The following is a 21,568-nucleotide window of genomic DNA, read 5'->3' on the forward strand; positions in this document are numbered from 1 at the left end:
TAAGTTAAACCAGACAATAAAAAAGCTAATCTGTCGTGATGTAACAAAGTAGTCAAGACGTTTGTCTCGTGCGTCGAGTAATCAACGTTATAACAGGCGCTAGTAAAAGCCGACTTTATGCCAGTACAGGTGCCATGAGAGACGTAACACTGCTTATCTGAATACTACTGTTAACGAACTAACTATGAAAGTCACAGTAATCTGGCTAGTAACAAGAGATTGGGTTTACGAAGTCAAACATTTTAGGCTAATCCCCACTCAATGTTCGAGTTTTTTTTTTTTTGGACGACTTAAGTTCATGTTTTCCATGAAAATTCGTCTGTTTGAATAAATCATGTTTCGTCAAAAAGTAACTACGGTTATTCGTAATGTTGCTCCTAAGCAACGGATAAGTAGATATCCATTTTTTATGAAATTTTCTCCATTCCGTGTAATGGAATAAACATAAGATACGTTTTATCATACCACGTCAAAGCTGCTAGCTTAATATACAACATTTGCAATTGCAAAACTGCCTGTCAAAATTACAATAATATTTCCCAACAATGTTTACTTATCCGTAGCAAAACATTATGCCCTTTAATATTCCGTACTACGCGCACATTTTGATGTAAAACATTCAGGGAAATCTACCCGCAAAATTACATTTTTTCCATACAAAACAAAACCTTTGATATGCAAAAGAAAGTGAAAATAAATGTTCCATATTTGAAAAAATCAGTACGCGTTAACATTCTATCGGCAGCCATACATTAAATAACGCAGATCTAATTACAAATAATAACCTAAAAACTTCCGTATCTCATCATTCACAGGGTTCAAAATCGAACGCGCAAATGCAATCGAAGATTCACATAACTGTATCAAATCAAAAGGAACTGTATTACAATGTCAAACAGTTTATATTTCCTTAGCAAGACAATGATTGCTCTCCACGCTTTGTTTCGTTGTACGCGTATTGATATCTGGTTTATCTAACTTATTTGCACATGTACATATTCAATAAGTTTTTATTGGTGTCCGTATCACTTATTCAAGGGAGGTGTTTTGATGGAATTTTAACTGGCGAAGGTATTTGTATAATTTATTCACTAATTCTACATACTAAGTACTATTAAATCCGCGCTTGTATTTGTTAAGTGGTAGCCGCGTATATTTTACGGTTAAACTATTTGCGTTAGGTTTCAAATAATGGGCTTTCTACCACTTCAACTTTAGCTCGAGCTGGAATTTAAAAAGCTTCTCTCCATTTGAAGGAACTCGAGTTAAGATGCTGTTTTAACCTGAATGCTGCACTATGAGGAGGATTTAATCACTCCCCGGCAGGTTTTGTTGACTTATAGTAAAGTATGTTTACTGTGAATTCGAAGGTGATTAGACTAAGGTGGTTGAATTAAATGCCAAGATGTAATTATTATGTAGTTAGAATATTCAAGTCAAATGTAGAGAACGAAGCTATTTTGCTACCCCAGATCGCAAGGCTTTTAGGCACGCAATAAATTTACCTATATAAGATCATTTTTAAAGTATGTATTTAATTACACTTTCAGTTGTTTATGTCAAACGTAGCTGTGACACAGGCCTCATTATAGAGACACGTCTTAATTTATAAAAAAAAATGTCAAGCCATTTTCCAGTCTTTAACGTTCCCGGTAATCTCCAATTCGAAGAAAAAATAATTAAGATCCTCGTTTTTATTCCTTTAGTCGTTTTATCCTTATTTATTTATTCATCGGGTCGTATTTCCTAGGTATATTAGATCCGGTTCCCGGTCTAACCAGCAAGTGGCAGCAACTGGATATCAGTTATTCCGAGAAGCAAGTGTCATCCGATCTGCAACTTAATTAGTAGGACAACGATATTCAAAGGCTAGATCAGTTGCGGATTAATTCTAAGAAACTTCCAATAATCTGTGTCGGGACATTTATATGATAATGTATTAACTATTTTACTCAACATTGGAGATGAAAGAACGTAAAACATAATACATACATAAAATCACGCCTTTTTGTATGTAGGGGGTGGGTAGAGACCAAACATCGCCACGAAGTACGATCCTTAAAACTTCCCTTGCCTCATTTACATCCATATAATCTTTCCATACATGACCGCCAGTTACGAGTACTACGCACCTGACCTTCTTGCAAGACATTGCCGATATGTCGTAGGAACATAGAAAGATCTTCAAACAAATTTTAATTTTATAACCAGTACCGGCAGACTTTTACATTGCTAGAATGTAAAAGTCTGCCGGATTGTTCTTGGCACGGAGATTTCTACTATCTCCATGCCAAATTTCTAGAAGGCAAAGCCGTGTTGCCGAGCAAAAAATTTTTTAAAGAAAATAACCTCTCCGCTTTACAAACAGGTGATGAACAGTAAAACAGTAACTTTGACCATCCTTGTACTTGTAATATATGAAAAACTCGATTAATGAAGAATCTGATATGATTTTTTACTTCATCATTAAACCTTACCTATGCAGGTTTTCTCGTAACAGTGATATAATCTCTTTCGGATTACAGAAAAGTTCATCACATTCGCCATTGCAGCAGATTTTACTAGCTCCTCACATAAATACACCCGAATTTAAAACTCTCTCGACCGAAAATCCAGATTTTCAGTTATAAAAAATGTAATCACCCGAAGTCCGATTTTAGCTTTAAGCTCAGTACATTTTTCAAACAGGATTCACAGAGATTCACGGGAAAAGAGTCCCTAAAATGTTTTTTTAAATATCCTGTCGAATAACTTTCTATTCGATAACGCGTTTTTTCCCTCCCGCCTTTTTCTATATAGGCCATATTTGATTTATGATGAGGATATTAACCCTATGGCACTTCATGCTTGGTACCATTTTATTGAGACCGAATTTGTCCTAATTCGCTACAAGAATAAGACTAGACGGCATTTTATAGTGATGACAGTTTCTTTATATAGTTTTTTGAGAGAATTTTACAAAGAAACTATAGGTATATCATTTCTAATAATCAGTCATTAAAATATATAAAGTTGCATTACAGTAACAATTATTCAATGGCTTAAGTACATAAAGTGAAAATATACACATGTAAAATCCTTACATAAATTAATTAATGGGAAACTGAGTTTATGTGTTCTGCTTTCACGTAGAGACAGTTAAACGATGATCATAAAATATGCACCCATATAACCTGCATAATAAAAATAACTATAAACTACCGTCAATAAAACAAGAGCGAAGCCAGATACCGTAAAACAGGTGGTATTATTTCATATATTTCAAAAACCTAGATACGGGAACACAAAGCATTATTTTAAAAAATCGATGCAACTGACATTCTACGAAATTGGACCACCGGTTACGGTCTCTATATGACCTTTTGCAATTCTAGAGTTAGAATTCACTCATAGATTTTATAAAATTCCCCGCGTGAAAACTTGAATGAATCTCCGGTTCTATAAAAGCTATTTCAAATGTATCAAATTTTTGATAACATGCGCTGATTCGAATGGCTACTATATCAGTTGTTCAAACTATAAATTGTATTCCCGGTCTTCTTGATTAATGGATTTTCATTTAAGAAATATGTACCTACGTCTGAACATAAAGGTACATTGAAAGTAACAAATCGGTTGAAAATTCTGAACCGATTGGTCCATAACAGCACTTTTATTTCCCAAGTCGATAAAACTAAAAAGACATTAAAAGGCGTTTTCCGCTTTAGTTTTCCAGCTATTTTATAATGTATAAAAAACTAGTGGCAGAACAATTAACTTGGATTTAATAGCAGAACAATTACGGCATTGTACTTTCTTGTTTTCAAGGAGTTCCACTCGCCATTATCGCGGACCGGAAAACTTAGTATTTGTTTAATGCTTTTATAATCTCGATGCAGCACTAATCTAAAGAAAATTACTATATTTCCACATCGGAATGTGCCGAGTTTCGTGAAGTATTATTAAATTTTTCTAGTAGATTTCAGAGGTAGCCAAACTTTTCAAATCTACTGTGCAAATGGCCCGAACTTAAATTATATCACGACAGAAGTTGTAATTAAAGAAACTGGTATAAAATTTTTCATATTCTTGCACCTGAAGCAGTTCAGTTTAATTTTGCACCGTTTGGGTAAATTTGAAGTTAATAATATGCTCCATTTATTAGGTAAATGTGAAATTATCTGGTTAATACGAGTTTGATCAGGCCATAACATTTAATGACCGCGGAAGGATATTGTTAATACCCCCGTTACCAGTCGATAAGCTATCGTGGCAAGATATTAGTAAGTCATCCACGTATCTTCAGTAATATTGCGAGTTCGGAAGCTTGTTCGTTAACCAGCCTTCTACCTTACTAGAAGTATATCGTATTAAGAATAAACTCTCTACGTTCATACTATATTTTGTGTTATAAAAGTCAAAATTGTAATCATACTGCTGAGTTATTATTTATAATTCAAGACGAATCAACCGTCTTCGTTAATTTAATAGAGGCCACGACGATGTACAAAAGGTTTCAAAACACTAAGCCAACTCCCAGAGTAAATCTACGTACTTAATTTAAAAGATAGATTTATTTAGTAGGCGTTTTATTTGAAGGAAGCCGCGAGCAAAATCCAGTCATTTACAATCTCTCCTAAGCAAGTACGGAATCACTTTCATCGTCGTACGCAAAGCTCCCGTCAACGAAACGGCTATGTTCGTTCACATTTCAAACACGTAAAGTTAGTACGTCATAAAAGGGCCACGCACGCGTGCAGATGACAGATTGGAGGGACGACTTATCTCTAAGCAAGGGAAAATAAAGAGGCCGTGCAAATACTGAAAGAAACGAAAATTGAAAAAATCTTATTACCCAAGTAAATAAACATAATATATTTGATTGAAGACAATTCTCAAGTGTCTAAGGGCCCGTATTTCCACGGACCCTCTAATTTGTATTAGAATTGTAAATCGCGTTCTATACAAACGGAAAATAAAACTTTTTTTTACTTGGCCCACCTGAAAACGAAATTTAGATTCTCATCGTGAATCCGGAACAAATGTAGTTGAAAAAAATAAAATATGGAATATCACGCTCGATTTTGTAGAATACAAAATACAAAAAGGCCTTACAACTTGTTTCAGGGGGTGTTTCATTTTATTGTATTTGGCTTTTTACTACACAAATCTGGTATTCATTGTACTATGAATACAAGATTATAGAAGAGAACAAGAGCGAAAAAAATACAAATATTTCTAGAGAAACACAACAATGTTTGAAGTTTTTAGAGAGATGACTTATAATAAAAAACTAAGTTCATCATGCCCTTTATAGCTGGTGTAGTTTCCACGGTACGGTTGTATGCAAAACTTCATGAAAATAGGTTAATCCTGTGAAAATGGAACAAACCGTCTTACTTTTGCAATTATAATGTTAGCAGTTGCAGTTCGTGGCTTGGTGCATGATATCTTTATAATGCCATATTATCTTTAATAAACGAGCTCGTGTATGACCAGTGGTATACAATCTTTGGCGCAACGAGATACTACACCGGTGACAACACACATAATTTTCGGTTGGAAATTTTCTAGAATGAAAAATGAAAATTTTTGCCTTAGCAAGCAGTCATATGAGCTTAAAACATACAACACAAAGAACAAAGATTTTAATAGGAATTCTTTCTAATTTCACATAAAATTTGACAACAAAGGCTCTTCGCAAAAAGTCATATATGATAGTGGGGTCAACAATAAAGTCTGATTAAATAAAATACCTTCAATATGCAAGCCGCTTACCGCTTAGCGAATAAGCCAACGTGCAGCTTCATATAGGTAGATAAACCACTCCTAAACATGGGCTTCCCTTTACCAGTAACAACGTACCGGCATTACTACATTATAGTGGGATTAGTTCCCAGATACATCCCGCTCCCTTGCGACTTAAGATACAAACGTATTATTTATTTGGAGATTCTGTTGTATTGAACAAAAGATTACTGTATATCACTAATATCTATAAAATATTTGAGCTATTTCTTGCCCTTCAAAGCTTTTGAATACCTAAATTAATTGAATAAGGGTCAGTTTAACAACTCCTAGATAAGTGTTGTCTTAACTATCAGTTTGATAAAGTGACAGCTAATGTAGGAAAAAAAACTGTCTAAATTCCACTTAAATAGTTACCGACACTGATTCAGAAGTATTGCAATCGGGGCTAACTGTTGTAAACTTTTCTGAAGGATTACAATATCTCTGATTAGGCAAAATAGACTTTAAAGTCTAGAAAATCTGGTCAACAGCTTTTATTATTCGTTTTTATAACAATTAACCGGTTTACAAGTAATTTTGCATAAATTAAATAATTAACTTACATATATTTTTTTATGAAAATGAAGAAAACGCCTGACTTTACCAAGGTTTTTATAGTTATAGTTTAATTAAACACGTTTACGAGAAAACAAACTTAATGAAGTTTTTTTATGAACTATTCTCGTGTTAACAGCAAAATAAAGGCATATGTAAGTTACTAAAACGTAACTGGACATAAGTCAATGACCATGTATTACAATAGCCAAAATTTCAATAAAATATTCTGATAGGATGATTCAATAAAGGCATTTTCAATCATCGTACAGTCATATGCAAAAAGATGTTCACGCTGTCATTTTATTAATCGTACTTTTTGTGTGAAAATATCAATTTAATTGTTGCTATTAATCAATTACAAATACACAGTGACTTTATATTTACTTAACAGTAATATTTCACTTTTTTATAGATAACAATGCTGTTGAAAATGAGACAGTGAACACACATTTCTGCTTTCGACTGTACATCATCCAGAGCTTATACATACACAAATAAATAAATATAATAAATATACGCTACTACGAATGTACAGATAAAATATACATTTAAAAACGTGCTAGCAATCTGTGTAATTATTCCGTCATGTGTATTTACAGCATGACTATTTATTTGCATAGGTATTGTGAATCAACTAAGATAATTATTGTCAACTGTATATGTAAAATCACTGGTTTGTAGAACAAAGAAACACACCGCTTGGCTATAAATGCACTGACTATTAGTACTATTGTATTGTCGAGATATAACCTAAATAAAAGGTTAATAAAATACGAGTTTTTTCATGCTTTTTACATTGGTGGTGGCGTGGCGAACACCTGAATCATCGCGCTACGGAGACCGTCAGTGTTTAAATATATATAACTGCACGTTTGGCGCAGTGGTTTAAGCGGTCACCTCGCCGCAACAACCGTAGCGCCGCGTGTGGTGGGTTCGAATCCCACCCGGGACAAATCTTTGTGTGATGAGCACGAGTATTTATTCTGAGCCTGGATGTTAATGTATCTATATAAGTATGTATTTAGAAGTATATAAGTATGTTTATCAGTTATTCGGTTACCATAGTACAAGCTCTGCTTAGTTTGGAATCAAATGACCGTGTGTGAGTTGTCCAACAATATTTATTTATTTATTATTATATCACCAGGCTAGCCTTTGTTCCAACTTTGTTGGAGTCGGCTTCCAGTCTCATCGGATGCAGCTGGATACCAGTATTTTACAGGGAGCGATTGCTTATCGGACTTCCAAAATCCATTTACCTGGGTTATAACACGATACTCTTCGGTAAGAATGGATGCCAGATCAGTGTACATATTTATTTAATACATACATACAAATCATGTACATTAGACCGGTTTTTCTTTTTGGAGAAACATGACCGCTTCAGTTGCAATTGAACTGAGCATCTTTGTGCTTCGAAAAGCGCGGTAATTTAGTCCGGTTGCTGCTAACGGCCTTTGGCTGTCTAAAGTACTAAAGAAAAAAGAAAAAAGAGTGATGATACTTACAAGGGGGCGGTGGTTTCTTCTGGTTGTTCCAAACGACCAATATCTTGGCGAGGCTCGGCGTTCGCACCAGCTTGGTGACGAGCGCGAACAGGCTGTCCACCCGGTCGTACGTCAGTATGACCGCGGTGAAGCCGGGCGACTTGGGCGCGGTCACTGGCAGGAATAGCGGGTTCACCGGACCGTACTGGGACAAAAGAAAAAAACTGATAGGAATATAGCTGGTATACAAAAATATGTTTTCATTTTAATCGGAAAATTCAGTCAAAATCTGATAATCGCATAGTTTATTCGAACGATTGTAAGATAATCGGGACGATGCCTGTGATCGAAAAGAGGCTTGCTCTCGAGATTTTGGTACGAGAATAAAACTAAAATAGATTTTATCTTTGCATCTAATCTTGCGGTTATGAGTCAGATATTATAAAAAAAAAACTACGACAAATGTGACACGTTTAAAGGCATTCATTTATTTATTTTGTCTCTTTTTCACAAACGGCGTAGCTATAGTCATTCTAAACTTTGTTTTAATATAAAGCCATCTTCTTATTTTTGGTTTAGGTAGGCTTTTTTTCGGGCATAGGCTTAGCAATAGGCTTTATCACTAAACACTGTTTAATTTGAAATCTAAATTCATTACACAGGTTATTCTCAAGATCAATCTATAAATGGAGTTTAGTCATTATGTCAATAAAGAGCATTCATTAGTAACGAGTATATTATTATCTAGCTTGCCCTTTAACTTGTGAAGGATAACTATTAGGGACATATCACACAACACTTTAAACGACAGCGATTTGATATATTTTCAGAAACCTGATACGGCAATTTTTGGCTACGTCTTTTAATTTTAGCAATTTATTTAAAATTCTATTTACAAAACATTATTGAAAAGGAAAGGGAGAGTATATTTAACCAATGATTAGCTTAAACATTGATTCAGTAACCGTCTAGCTAAAAACTTTGATACCATCAAAGATTACGACTTTCCATAGTTTTCTTTGCCCTTTTTAATAAAAGATGCTATTTTAACAAGTAAAGCAAAACACTTTGTGTAAAAATAATCAAAACCAGATACATAATTGAGTTAAGAAAGAGATTTTAACACTGCAATCTACATCTTACGTGCGTCAAAATACTAAGCACTGTCGCATTTCGTCGTCAATAGTCACTCTGCGCTCACCGGTCGGTAAACGATCTGTGGTTTCAAACCTTGGCGCGGTCATTCCTTAGATGAATGCATACTGGTATTTGCACTGGGCGTCTCCGTTCTTCGGAGGGTACGCAGAAAGTCGATCCCGGTTGTTGTCAGTTAAGATAACAGTCGTTAAGCCACGTCAAAGGCCTTCGGGCGGCTTTAACTTTGACACTAGGTTGACCACTAACCATACGATAAGAAGAAGAAAGACTAAAGCTCATAAGGCAGTCGGATTATTACTATTATTCATCGTACTTGCAAATTCGCGTAACGTTCGTCTCACGCAACAAGTCGCTATCCATAAATCGCTGGTCGCCAAAGTGGTGTGTATATGTCCCTTACATAACATAACGCCGGCGTCTATCATTCAATTATCATCACGGTCCATTACCCGAGACGCTCGTCAAAGGAGGATATGTCGGCACCGTGCACTCCGCACGTTGCAATTGATGCATGTCACTCTGTTATACTTGGTTATTGACTAACTTTATTGTCTAGGATAGAATAGGATAGAAGAAGGTTTCTGGTGTATGAGATTTGGTTTCGATCTTGTTTTCATTGAAGAAGTCTTTGGGCAGAAAAGAGTGACTGTAAGAGTAGTTAGGAGGTATATGGTTTCGATCTTTGAATTTTTATACAACCTAGTCTTTCATGAACCATATTTTTTTAGCATTCATTACCTGATACAATGCGTCACTAATTATATCTCTATTTGTGTAATAAGCAATAAAACCTATTAATTTGCTGAAAGAAAGTCTGAAATCTAATTCACGAATTTACATCGTTGCGCACCACCGCTTGATTTATCGTATCTTAAAAGGTTCAACCCTAGAAAAAATTACATTCCTAATTAACTTTAATTAGATTTCGGATCATGTCATTCCGTATTCTAATGGCGTGTAAAACAAATAACGAGAAACGGGATATCTTTCAGAATTTTAACAATCGTGTTTTTTATACCAGGAAACGTTTAGGTACCAGTGGTTAACAAACAGTAAAATAAAATAGTTATTTGTCAATTAAACGAGTCGTTAACACAATTTAAAAGTATAAAAACAAAGCGTTTTACGTTGAAAACTAAATTAAGATAGGCCATTACTATCCCACAGCTATATATGCCTCCTCCCGAAATAAAAGGAGTATCGACTTAAAACTTCTTATACTTGATTTACGCTAAGCACAAGAAAATAAATAAATTTTCTCCATTCCAAAGTAATAAAAATAAATGTTTATTTAGTAAATGATCGATTAAACATGTCACTCAGTCCTAATATCATTGGAAGTGGCGTGTGAAAACATCGTGAAACAACTCCAAAACAGTCAAATATCAAAGTTGCGTGTACCCGAAGGCGTCAAGCGTCAACCAAGGAACCTGTCTGTTGTATAGACGGTATTCAGTAACGACAATGACACGTGAAAATGTAATAATGATTGACACGAGGCCAAGGTTGTATCAATATTACTTTTTGCCTCCAATTGTTTATTTGTTTGAGGAAATAACTAACATTTTCTTGCCTTAAACCGTTTTGTGTCAGGCGTTTGAATTATATGATTGTTCCTTTGTATTTTCCGGTGTTACGATTTTCATTGTCGTCACGAAATGATTGATTATAATTGATTTAAGTGTAAATTGCGGCTATACCGTGTAAAGTATCTGCAAAGAAAATGACTGCAGAAAAAAGTTTGAACCTGCAATGCCGTTTTAAAAAACAAGAAGCGACAGTACTGAAAACCAAAGCAGTTTCAGAAGCAGTTCGAGATTGAGAAGAACAAGTGAGAAATAAATGCAGGCAGAAAACTGACAAACTCCCGCATAACAAAACCTAAAAAGTTAAAATAAATTGGAATCTCGTAGAAGAGAACAGGGACTTTAATTCCAAATGTGAAAAGACAATCCAAAAACACTCCCGTCTTTTATTTTGCCGTCATTTGGCGTAAAATCCTCTCAACAAAGTAAAGCCTAAAACCAGAGATGTTTCGAACCGCAATTATCATAAAAGGCAACAAGCAAACATGTCAATACGATACGAATATCAAAAAACAAACAAGCTCACCAACAGCACACATAATTGTAATGAAAGTTAAATAATACGAAATGTTTTTGGAAAACAAAAACACAAATACGGTACGAACTTTACGACCTTCCCATTACAGATAACTTGGGGCAATGTTATTGTTGCTTATTATGCGACTAGAGGAAAACTTCGGGTCATTTTATATGCATGAGTTGTTCAACTTTTTGTTCAGTCAATATGTTCGTAGTTTTACAAACTAGCGAACAGTACAATATCAACATAACTGATTTGGTTTTTTCTTTTCGGTTGCGGAGGTCGGATGGTAAACGTTCCGCTGAAACTTTTGTATCAAATTTGAATAGTCGTTTTATATATTTAGGCATAATGAGGGTAACAAGGAGAAGACTATTTTTGTAGAGTTTATAGTGTATATCGAAAAGAAGATTTGCATAGCCAATTTTTAAACGTAATATCCAACAAAAATTCGAACTGTTTTGTATTATGACAAAAAAGTTAGATGATAATATTCCTTATAACTATAGCAAAAGTTTAGTTCACAATATAGTGCCAATTTTGGACTAATGACCAGAACAATGTTGCAATAGCAGACTAACATTAAACTATGCCAGTTCTTAGCTCCCAATAGCTTAACAAAGTGCCATTTTACGAACTGTGGTCCCAGAAATAAAACGAAAGAAGACGTGTTACCAAAAACTTTAAAAGCATACTTAAACACGTCACAAAACTTATACGGTAAATAGTAAACAGAAGTATAAAAGTAGGAACGTAGTCGACATTCCACTCAACATCGGTGGGTAACAAAAAACAGAAATTGCGTACGAATGTCAGCGGCACGTGCGGCGCGCGTTGAACGAACCCACGGAAATTGTGTTGTCTGTCACTCAGTGCGCCACACGATAGTCCTTTACCACCCTTCACCATCCTGCCTGCATGTGTGACGTCATACTTACACCCATGTGTCTGCACCCTACTTTCAGTTTATGAGTTTTTGTGCAGTGCTATTTTTTTCATTGTACCTATATTGAATTATTGAATTTATGATTTTGTGTACTATGCAAATAGGTTTTTATTTGTAGCGAGCATTTTTTATGAAAATTTGATGTTATAAACACCTATTTTCAGTTGATCAAAAAAGTGTAACATTTAACTGTATGATAATATCGTCGTACATGTCCAAAAATATCTTATTATGTCATATCAGTTCCCAAACATTAACGATTTTTAGATATAATACGTCATTACAGTACTTAGTCACCGGTTTCGTAGATAAGCTTAATACCACCATTATCAGTATTTTAGATATTGCTATCTCATTTCTTCAACGTCGTAGCGATAGGACAGAAAGGGATAACCCTATTGAATATACAGAACAAAAAGCTTTACATTGACCGGCTATAAATAGGAGGGTCTAATATAACCGAACTGCATAGTCGCATTGAGTGATCGGTAAAAGCAATCTACCCTAACGTCAGTCCATAAATGGATGAAAACGTCAAACTAGTTAGTTAGCATATCCACCTGTCGTAAACCCAAAAGCCTTTGGGACGTTTAAACAATTCTATGACAAAATTCACCACGAAATTTCAACAAAAATTGTCACGTCTCCACAATTTATCGCTTTGATGATATTAGTTCCGAAAAGCTATAAAGACGATAATACGTTCGGATGAATTTGAGTTGATTCCGATACCAAAAAGTAATCTAGAAACGTTTTAGTGTGAGCACGTCTTGTATAACGCATCTTAGAAAAGAGCGCATCTTATGAGAAAAGTTTCACGTTCTATACGGTTTTATACGAGTCTGTAAAATGGCTTGTGGAATGTGAGCAACGGCTTGGAAATGTTCTAGGCAATAGAAACAGTTTTAGAATGGCTGGATAAATCAAATCGCATTTTTATTGGGTCAGATTGTGGGCTGGCCACGATACGAAGATCGATACAAGAGGTTGTAGTACGAGGTGTAAGAATTTTTATATGGCTAATTATAAATCAGAATCTAGATCTATGGACAGGTAAGGCTGGCTATTCTTATTTATTATCAGATCTCATCAGCGTCAAAGCAATACAACGAATAAACAACACTCCTTTCATAAAAGACAGACGACGTTTTACTCACAATTAAAAAAACACGATCAAAAGCTTGTATAATGAAACAACAACGTCTACTGGGAATTCGCAAACAAATAAACACCGAAATTCAGAACAACAGGTAAATGTAAAGTTCCAATTCACGTACATTGATAATGGCAGAGCGTCCACCTAAATTACCAAAGCAACCGCACCGTCAATGTGAATTGACAAAGGGCTATTCGCTGACAAACTGTCACTCTATCGCAAATACAGCATTCAAGGAAACTTGTAACAGGAAGGCTGGTGACGTCACTATGTGCTATTGAAACCCAGGTCTATTGTACCATAGAATGTGTTAGCACTAACGGACGAAATTAATATTCAATCTATCAAACGTTTTATAGATTGTGGACAGATTCAATGACATGTTGTTATGAAACATAATACTGTTTTATTAGCTTTGGCCTGCAGTTTTACTCGCGTTTATGGTGATTATTCCGTTTTTATAAGAAGAAAGGAAGGAATTAGAAAAAAGGAAGAAAGGAAGGCTTCATCCTTTCAATAGTTGTTATGGAACACAAAAAGAGTACGCAAATCTGACTGACAGTTTCTGATATTAATTAGCACGTATAAACACACAAAAAACAGTTTAATTATATTATTATGTAAATAAATAGCCATGTGCTTGATAGTGAAGCAGATGGCTGTCTACGATAGTAATAAACACAACACAGCATCAAACATTAATCAAATATCACCCACATTTCAGTTTCGTTCAAGTCCTTCTCAGAAATTACTGATTTTAATCGTTTCAAAGGAAAACAATAGCCTTAAGGAGCGTTTACACAATGTGTTAAGAGTCTTCGAATTCAGTCGATTCCAGTGTTTTACATAAATTAGCATTCGAGTGATAACTGCTGCAATAAGTCAGCAGTCAATCCTTTGTTCAGAATGAAATAGGTTAAATTTATATTTGCATCAAAGATACTGACTTCTATTTAATCCAGAGGACGATGGATAGGTTGATTGAGACGCTAATTACAAGAATTAAAAGGCTTTGACTCGTTTCATAAGATAACAAGTAGGTATTGCATAGAATTTACATCTTACAGAACAGACAACTGATTAGTTAAAACCTAACGCATCGTACTACACACATAGAGTGATTGTTAATAGTTTTAGTCATGTATGCTGTTAGAAAAAGCTTGTGCCTTTGTGAGATTCCTTAAAAATAACAGGGTGAGATGAAAATTAGTGAGATACAAAATCTGAACTCATACTTGGCAGATAGGTGACCATAAACTTAACTTCTTTGTCACAAAGAACGATACATGAAGCCAGCAATTGAACAGCAAAATGTTACATTAATTTTATCATTAAAGTATTTTAATGATAAAATCGAAAAATAATATCGTAGTTTGTAACAATCTTCATTATTTTCTTTCTACAACAGTAAAAACAAATAATGTGGAACACGTCAAGTACGTGAAGGGTTGTTTAACCGTCCTTAGTTAGCAACAGCCAACCTTGGAATGGTCAATAATGCGAGCTATTCTGCGAGGCCCCTTAGGGTTTGTACACAACGATTATTTGGACGGCCCGTTTCAATATGACCATAGAATACGATAAAGCTTTGTTATACAAATAGCAACACAAATACTGTGATATTACTAGTTGATACCCCGCGGGTGTGTTCGCGTCTTGAACATCAGACCTCAAAGTCAGCAGTCGCAAAGACCACAATCACAGAATTCACAAGCTGAATCATTAAGGTGTGTTTAAACTATTCAATGATAATATGGTAACATGGTATAAACTGTAATACTCTCTTAAGGTAGCAAGTAAGTAACGAATGTGAACGAAGCACCAAAACAATAGATACGTAGGTAGAGACATAATTACAGTCTTATTCCCTCTACAGAATACTGAATCATAATTTATAAAAGAACATATATTTCCCTGTATCTAATGCCGTCTGACATTAATTGCGGAAACGTATTACTGGGCTGGTTTTGTAAGAGTGACGCATATTCCTCTTAGAAATGAACCACTAGGACATTAACAGCATTACAGATAGCAATTATAATGTGACTATTCTCCATTCGTTAGCGAAAACAAGAACATGTATTATAAATTATAATATTAAATAGCCTTTGAAATATTGTCTCCAAAATATTTCAAAATAGGTACAGGAATTAACGCGAACACACATTTTACCTTGGAATGCCTAACGTTTCGGCGCAGGTTACACTCGGTTAGTTTAATTCCCGTATCTTATTTTATATTAAAAATGCAACGTTTAAAGGTTATGATTGTCTCAAAAATACTTAAAAATACCACTCAAGTTGATACTGGTATGATAGGGTTCCGTTTCAAAAAGAAAAACTGACTAAATCGGCCTCAACGTTTTAAATCTTACATGCCTCTGACAGTCGCACACGTTAAACCTATAACCTCTCTTTAAGTTGGGGGTCGAAAAGAACAAGAAATATTCTAAGGCTAGACGTCAACTGACTTCATGACTCCCGATGAAGCCATGGTTCCGTACGTCATAATTAAAGCTACGACTTGCATCACGCAAGCTATGCAACTGTCAAATTGTCATGGAATTACGACATGAACGACATAATGCTACAGTTATTCCTACCAAAAGAGCTTGAGTCGTTCATTCCAAGACTCTTGGTAGCAAAGGATCATAACATTGATCCACGTTAGACGTTTATTGTTTCGTCAATAACTCTTTCATTACGCATTCTGTCAGTCTCAGCACGGACCACATTATACCACTGTAGTAGATATTCCGTCTAGGCTAGAAGCTGACTCGACACACGCAACGTACGTGGCTCGAATATATACCTCCGTTTTTACGCCAACGTCATGCATGGAAATTAAAAATTATGCTATGCTAATATGTCCCTCAGCGTCGCTCGGCTGCTGGTTTAAATTTAGAAGAACCCCCCATTTCCCCCCCTCTTAGGCCACGGATAAGCTTATCTAGGGGAGGCACATCCATCACTTTTTCTAATTACTGCGATTGCATGACCATTTACGGAGTATTTTATTAATCGGCTTAAGAAAGATGGCGGGGCTTTTCTTACGAGTCTTTTGATGTGGAAATTCTATTGAATATTACGAAAATATTAGTGGTACAGTTACCAAAATAAGTCTCTGAACAAATAAAATTCAAAAGAATATATTGTACAATAACTATTATAGTCGAACGAGAATCCTTTCTTATGTTTGAAAATAAACATTTCATAAAGAGCACCTATCGTTGCTGACTACACTTGGTACTCAACGACCGCACCAAGAGCCCTTATTCATAAGGAAAACGAAAAACAGGTGTTTCTTCACTGTAAGATAAATCTTATTAACTACCCTCTCGGGACGAAGGTGTGACAACAAGGAGGTCGATTATAAACGCTGCTTCCTCATGTTGGCGAACTCCCAAAGAACTATAGAAACAAAGTTGTGCGCCCCTATGGGTGTAAAGGTCAGAAGTCAATCGCTTCGTGGAAAACCGGATAATTAGCTGTAATAGTTTGAATAGAAACATGAAGTAGGTTGCTGTATTAACTTTTATGTGAAATTAATACTCTCGAGATTGGGAAAGCGTGTTTAAAATGGCTGTTATTTTCCCAGGTACGCAGAGGCGGATTAGAAAAACATTTTCATTTTGCTGTTTTTTTATTCCCATGTTAGATAACGCAAGGTTTTTACCGGTTTCCCTGTTAAATTTTGGGCTTCTTCCTGTTTATAATAATTTATTAGCGACTAAACCTATTTCCAAAACCAAATCGAAAGAATTCCTTTAGTAAATTAAGTACTTTTAAAACATAATAAAACCTACTGATCTCTGAATACGAAGCTCAAGATATCACTTTTATTTAGTAACATGTTCTGACATGATATAAGCAGTAAAACTCGGAATATAATTTCGCCCTACAAACCAAGGAAATATGCAAGTCCTAGTTGCATTACAAACATCTCGTAGCAATAAAATATGCAGTACATTGCAGAGCAAGCTCCGTTTATAGTTCCCCTTATCCGCGTCACAAACAGCAGTGGAAATAAAACTGCTTGTTAAACATAGGTACGGTACCGCAAAACTGTTAAAACAACTAGTTAACTACTAAAAACTAATAAACTTTTGAATTCAATGTGTACTGTCGTTATTTACATAAAAGTTTTCAGGCCGGTACTACACTTTGTTCTCCGAAAATGTGAAAATGTTGGGATGTTAACCGTGTAACACACTTACACGGTACATTATATTGAGCAATGAAATTTACACTAGGGGCGTATTTAAGTGCGTATTCTGCTTACTGTAAGATACGCGTTTTAACAGGAAAGTTACATGTTAATTTTTCTAATGAAATAAACTATTAAAAGCTTATTAGCGTACTATCAAACTTTAAAACATGTCGCCGAAAAGACAAGAGAACGTGCTTATACGAATAACAGGGGCAATAAGTAAAAATGCTTTTTTTAGTTGATGACAGAGTCTAATATTGCACACACTACAAAACTCCACATCTAAATAAATATTTGGAAGGCGGTAGAAACAGTAGATGCAAATAATATGAAGCTAAGCTGCACTGCAATATGTTTGCTTTAGAATATGTAATTTTTCACACCTTTTCGCGAGCAAAGCGGCTGCATTTCGAGTATATTATTAAGTATTTTGTGTAGTAAGCGAGATTGCACCAACATTCGCGGCACGCTCATCGCCTTAGATCGTATGGAGCCGGCTTTACATATTCGGAAAGGCGCAAAAAGGCTTCGTATTGGGGATGTAAACCTGCCAAGTCACTTCCCGTGGGTGCAGTAACTGGCAACTAGGGTTAAACCAGGATATTGTGTAACGGAATCAAACCACATAATACACAAATAACTGTAATTTCCGTGGCTTAATACTGTGGAATCGCAATCGGAATGTTAGACGTGGTTGCGGGAATATACCTTTAGAATTTGTAGGAGAGTCCGTGGTTAATCGATTTCTAATAGACACTATTATGAATTCGTGGAGAAGATTAACAGCAATCCGAAACTCAAATAACGAGCAAACTTGGTATGTGGATCACTTCATCCTGAACCCGGACATCGTGATCATATATTTGGACCAACGAAGCAGATATTTAATGGCGTAACATTTTGTTGCGAGCGCATGTATCGTTTTATTTATCTATAATACTTTTTCGGGATTTACTTTAATAACAAACTTGTGAGTCAACAAACTGAAATAAGCATTACAGTTTCAGTTTATCACAGAGTTTCTCATTTCACGTAACAAAGTAGCAGAGCATCGGGAGCAACATTTTACAAACGTTTAATACCGCACTAGTTTGGAGTCTGTACGAAATATATGCAGAAATATTGCATAAAGCAGTACAATATTAAAAAGTGTTGAAAATCGTGACATGCCGAGGAAACGAGCGCATGTGGTTACAACTAACGACAGATATTGCAAATTGCGGCCCGCTAGGCTTCAGTAAGAAACCCTTTTAGCAAGATAAAATTATTTTCTTAAATCGGAAGGGACTATGGCGTAGTTGTTCTTCTTTATAGCGGTATAGAAATATAATGCCAAGTACTTATTGTCTTTTGCCTGCAACTCTGTCCTCGTGGATTTTATTTCGGTTTATGGCTTTCGATGTGCACTCACAAGCAATAGCAAGACCATATTTCTATATCCTGTCTCTAATTTATGGATTTAAGCTACAACACAATTTCCATCAAAATCCGTTCAGTAGTTTTGGCGAGATTGGTTACCAAACAACCAAAATCGTATTTAAAATCTTATATATTTCTAATATAGAGTATTTTTGTTTTGAACGATGCCCCAAAGAACCCCTTAAAACTGTACTAGCTAGCAAAGTGCAAAATAACCCAATGAAAGCCGTTTATTGGCCACGTGCTATGGAAGTTTCCTGTAGAGAAAACTGTAATGCAATGTTTAAAACTGTCTGGTTGAAGGTGGGAAGCGTCGTCCTGAGGGACTTGACATAATTAGGGTAATGTGAGTGCATGGAGTATAAATAAATGCAACTCATGACTGCTGCTTATGTTAGCTTTCCTTCAGATGTAATAGAATTATTCAGAATAAGTTTAAAAAGGTATTTATAATAGAATGCAAATATGCTGCTCTTGAGGTTCGTTTCCGGATGGGGCAGCGTACTAAAAGTCTTTTCTTATTTATATTAGATTCTTTCTCAATAGTAGACCAACGTTTAGTAATGTGTCCCCGGTAAATGATGACAGTCTCCTTTTATTACATGACACAAACATTGCTAATAACAAAATGTGGATGTATTTCATACCTTCATGTACACCTTCTACGCCTAGATGTACTACAGGCGTGATATTATGTACATATCTATGTGTAAACGTGTTTGTAAAGATAGATAAAGACGGTAAATGCACTTCCCGCGTGCCACTTTAGAAGTTAGCTTAAGTAAGTTTAACGCCTAATTACAGTTTTAAGTAATTAAAACAAGTTTGCAAGGATAGAAGACAACGTGCTCTTTTACTCTTTTCTTAAATCCAACAGAATAAGGCGTGACTTTATGTAAGTAGTTAATAATTGCGAATAAACATACAAATAATTTTTAAGTCGATTAAAATACTAATACAACACTTAGCAAGTGTTGTGGACTCAAAGCCAAACCTCTTCCTCGATTCAGGACGATACCCTTGCCCAACAGTGGGACACGGTATCGCGTTAAAAAAATACGTCAACCTTATTTTAAACGTAACATGTTTTTATTAAAATCGCTTCAGTATAGGTGCAGCCAAAAGCTAGATAACAGCGGTTAAAAACTCGGTTAAAATACTGCCAAAATAGAACAGCAGCTCTCAGTTCTCAAGCACATTTACATGCGGGCCGTATAAAAAAAGTTGATAATACCACCCCAACTCGAGCTATATTCCACAATCCGCATGTTTTAATAAAACACTGCCATCTGAGACGTGGAATGTGACATTATTTATATCTCGATATATACGTGAGAGAGACACCCAAATATGTTTTATTACTTTCACGACGAAAGAATGATGTGACTCTAAGTAGTTTTGTTTGCTAATATAATAATATGTTATGATAGATGATAGGATACCTAGAAATATAATATTTACATGTTATTTTTTTCATGATATTACGCTTTTTCTTTTGAGAATAAAAAGGGTATTACTTATTTTGTGTGCCCACATTTCGCTCGTATTGTATTATGTAATAGGCAGATAGGCTATTGCGATTTTATTCTGCACATAACTAAGATCCATACTAAAAGAATGAGTACGGCACCGTATTCTTTTATTTTAGTCCGTGTACCCGCATTTTACACATCATATTATGGTCCAGTATTTTATACAGCAGTAAAATTGTTTATTTAATATTCACAAGAGGACGGAAAATTTCTAGCAGCAAATCCAAATGATCAGGAAATCAAAAATCAGAAGTCATATTTTATATTATATTACCGTTTGGCAAGCGCGTGACGGAGAGTGCAGAATGAACGACCTGCAAGATTGAACCGAGTTACCTGACGCGATAAATTCAAAACGAATTATTTACAAAGTCACATATTGATTTCGTGAGCTCTATTTTCTTTGTAACAACGTCTTAGAGTTATTTCCTCTAAAGAAAGGAGAAACCTTGTGACAAACTTGCCTTTGAGGAACGGAGACTTTAAAAATCTGTAGCAGCAACTGGCTATGCATTTTGACTGCGGTAAAACTTGCTTTACTTTCTCTAATCGTTTACATAACTATTAATGCAACTGGTTCTAGGCTTATAAACATCTCAAACCGCATTTCAGTTTGAGATCTCAAAAATGTATAAATTTGAACGGCGCAAAAGATATGTTTATGATTTGTTTATGTTTTTTTATATTAGAAATCATAACAGGACCGTACCTCTATCTTCGTTAGTAGAAACTAGCCAGTAGCCATGATTGTTATGCATGCACAAAAATTGCATGACGTAATTTAATTCAAAATACTTTAACGATTAAAAATGGGAAAGAATGTTGAAAATAAACTTACAACAATTGCCGGAAAACGGAAACGCATCTTATATTCCGGCGCCACCTGCGCGTGAGTGGATTTTATTGATATGTCGTTAAAACGAATGACACATCTTTTACAATTATAAAATTACGTTTTACGCATTTTATATTACTGGATTTTTACGTTCACTCTCTGATAGCCATAAAATCCTGTGAGCATTTATTTTATGATGTTAAAAAATAAAAAGTTACACCTTTTTAACGATAGAAACAAGGTGAAATATTATTTACCAGGTTTTATAAAACATACTAGCGCGCAAATTCGCCCTTTTCTGTGTGTTCAAACACCGTCACGGAATAAGAACCTAGTACTTCAGAATAAAGTACTGTAACACACATGAAAGACCGAAAAATTATGAGCCGGTTT

The 21,568-nt window shown here is 35.2% G+C and overlaps 1 protein-coding gene across 1 annotated transcript in view; it reads right to left on the reverse strand.

Moving 5' to 3' along the window:
- The window catches only part of sotv (exostosin glycosyltransferase sotv), a 56,608-nt gene that overhangs the window by 24,479 nt on the left and 10,561 nt on the right, over window positions 1-21,568 (reverse strand). Inside the window, exon 3 of the mRNA XM_076119147.1 lies at window positions 7,836-8,019. Within this exon, the coding sequence (XP_075975262.1) occupies window positions 7,836-8,019 (184 nt within the window). The remainder of the gene's footprint in view (window positions 1-7,835; window positions 8,020-21,568) is intronic.

This window comes from Anticarsia gemmatalis, chromosome 10 (assembly GCF_050436995.1).
Source record: "Anticarsia gemmatalis isolate Benzon Research Colony breed Stoneville strain chromosome 10, ilAntGemm2 primary, whole genome shotgun sequence".
NCBI lineage: Eukaryota > Metazoa > Arthropoda > Insecta > Lepidoptera > Erebidae > Anticarsia > Anticarsia gemmatalis.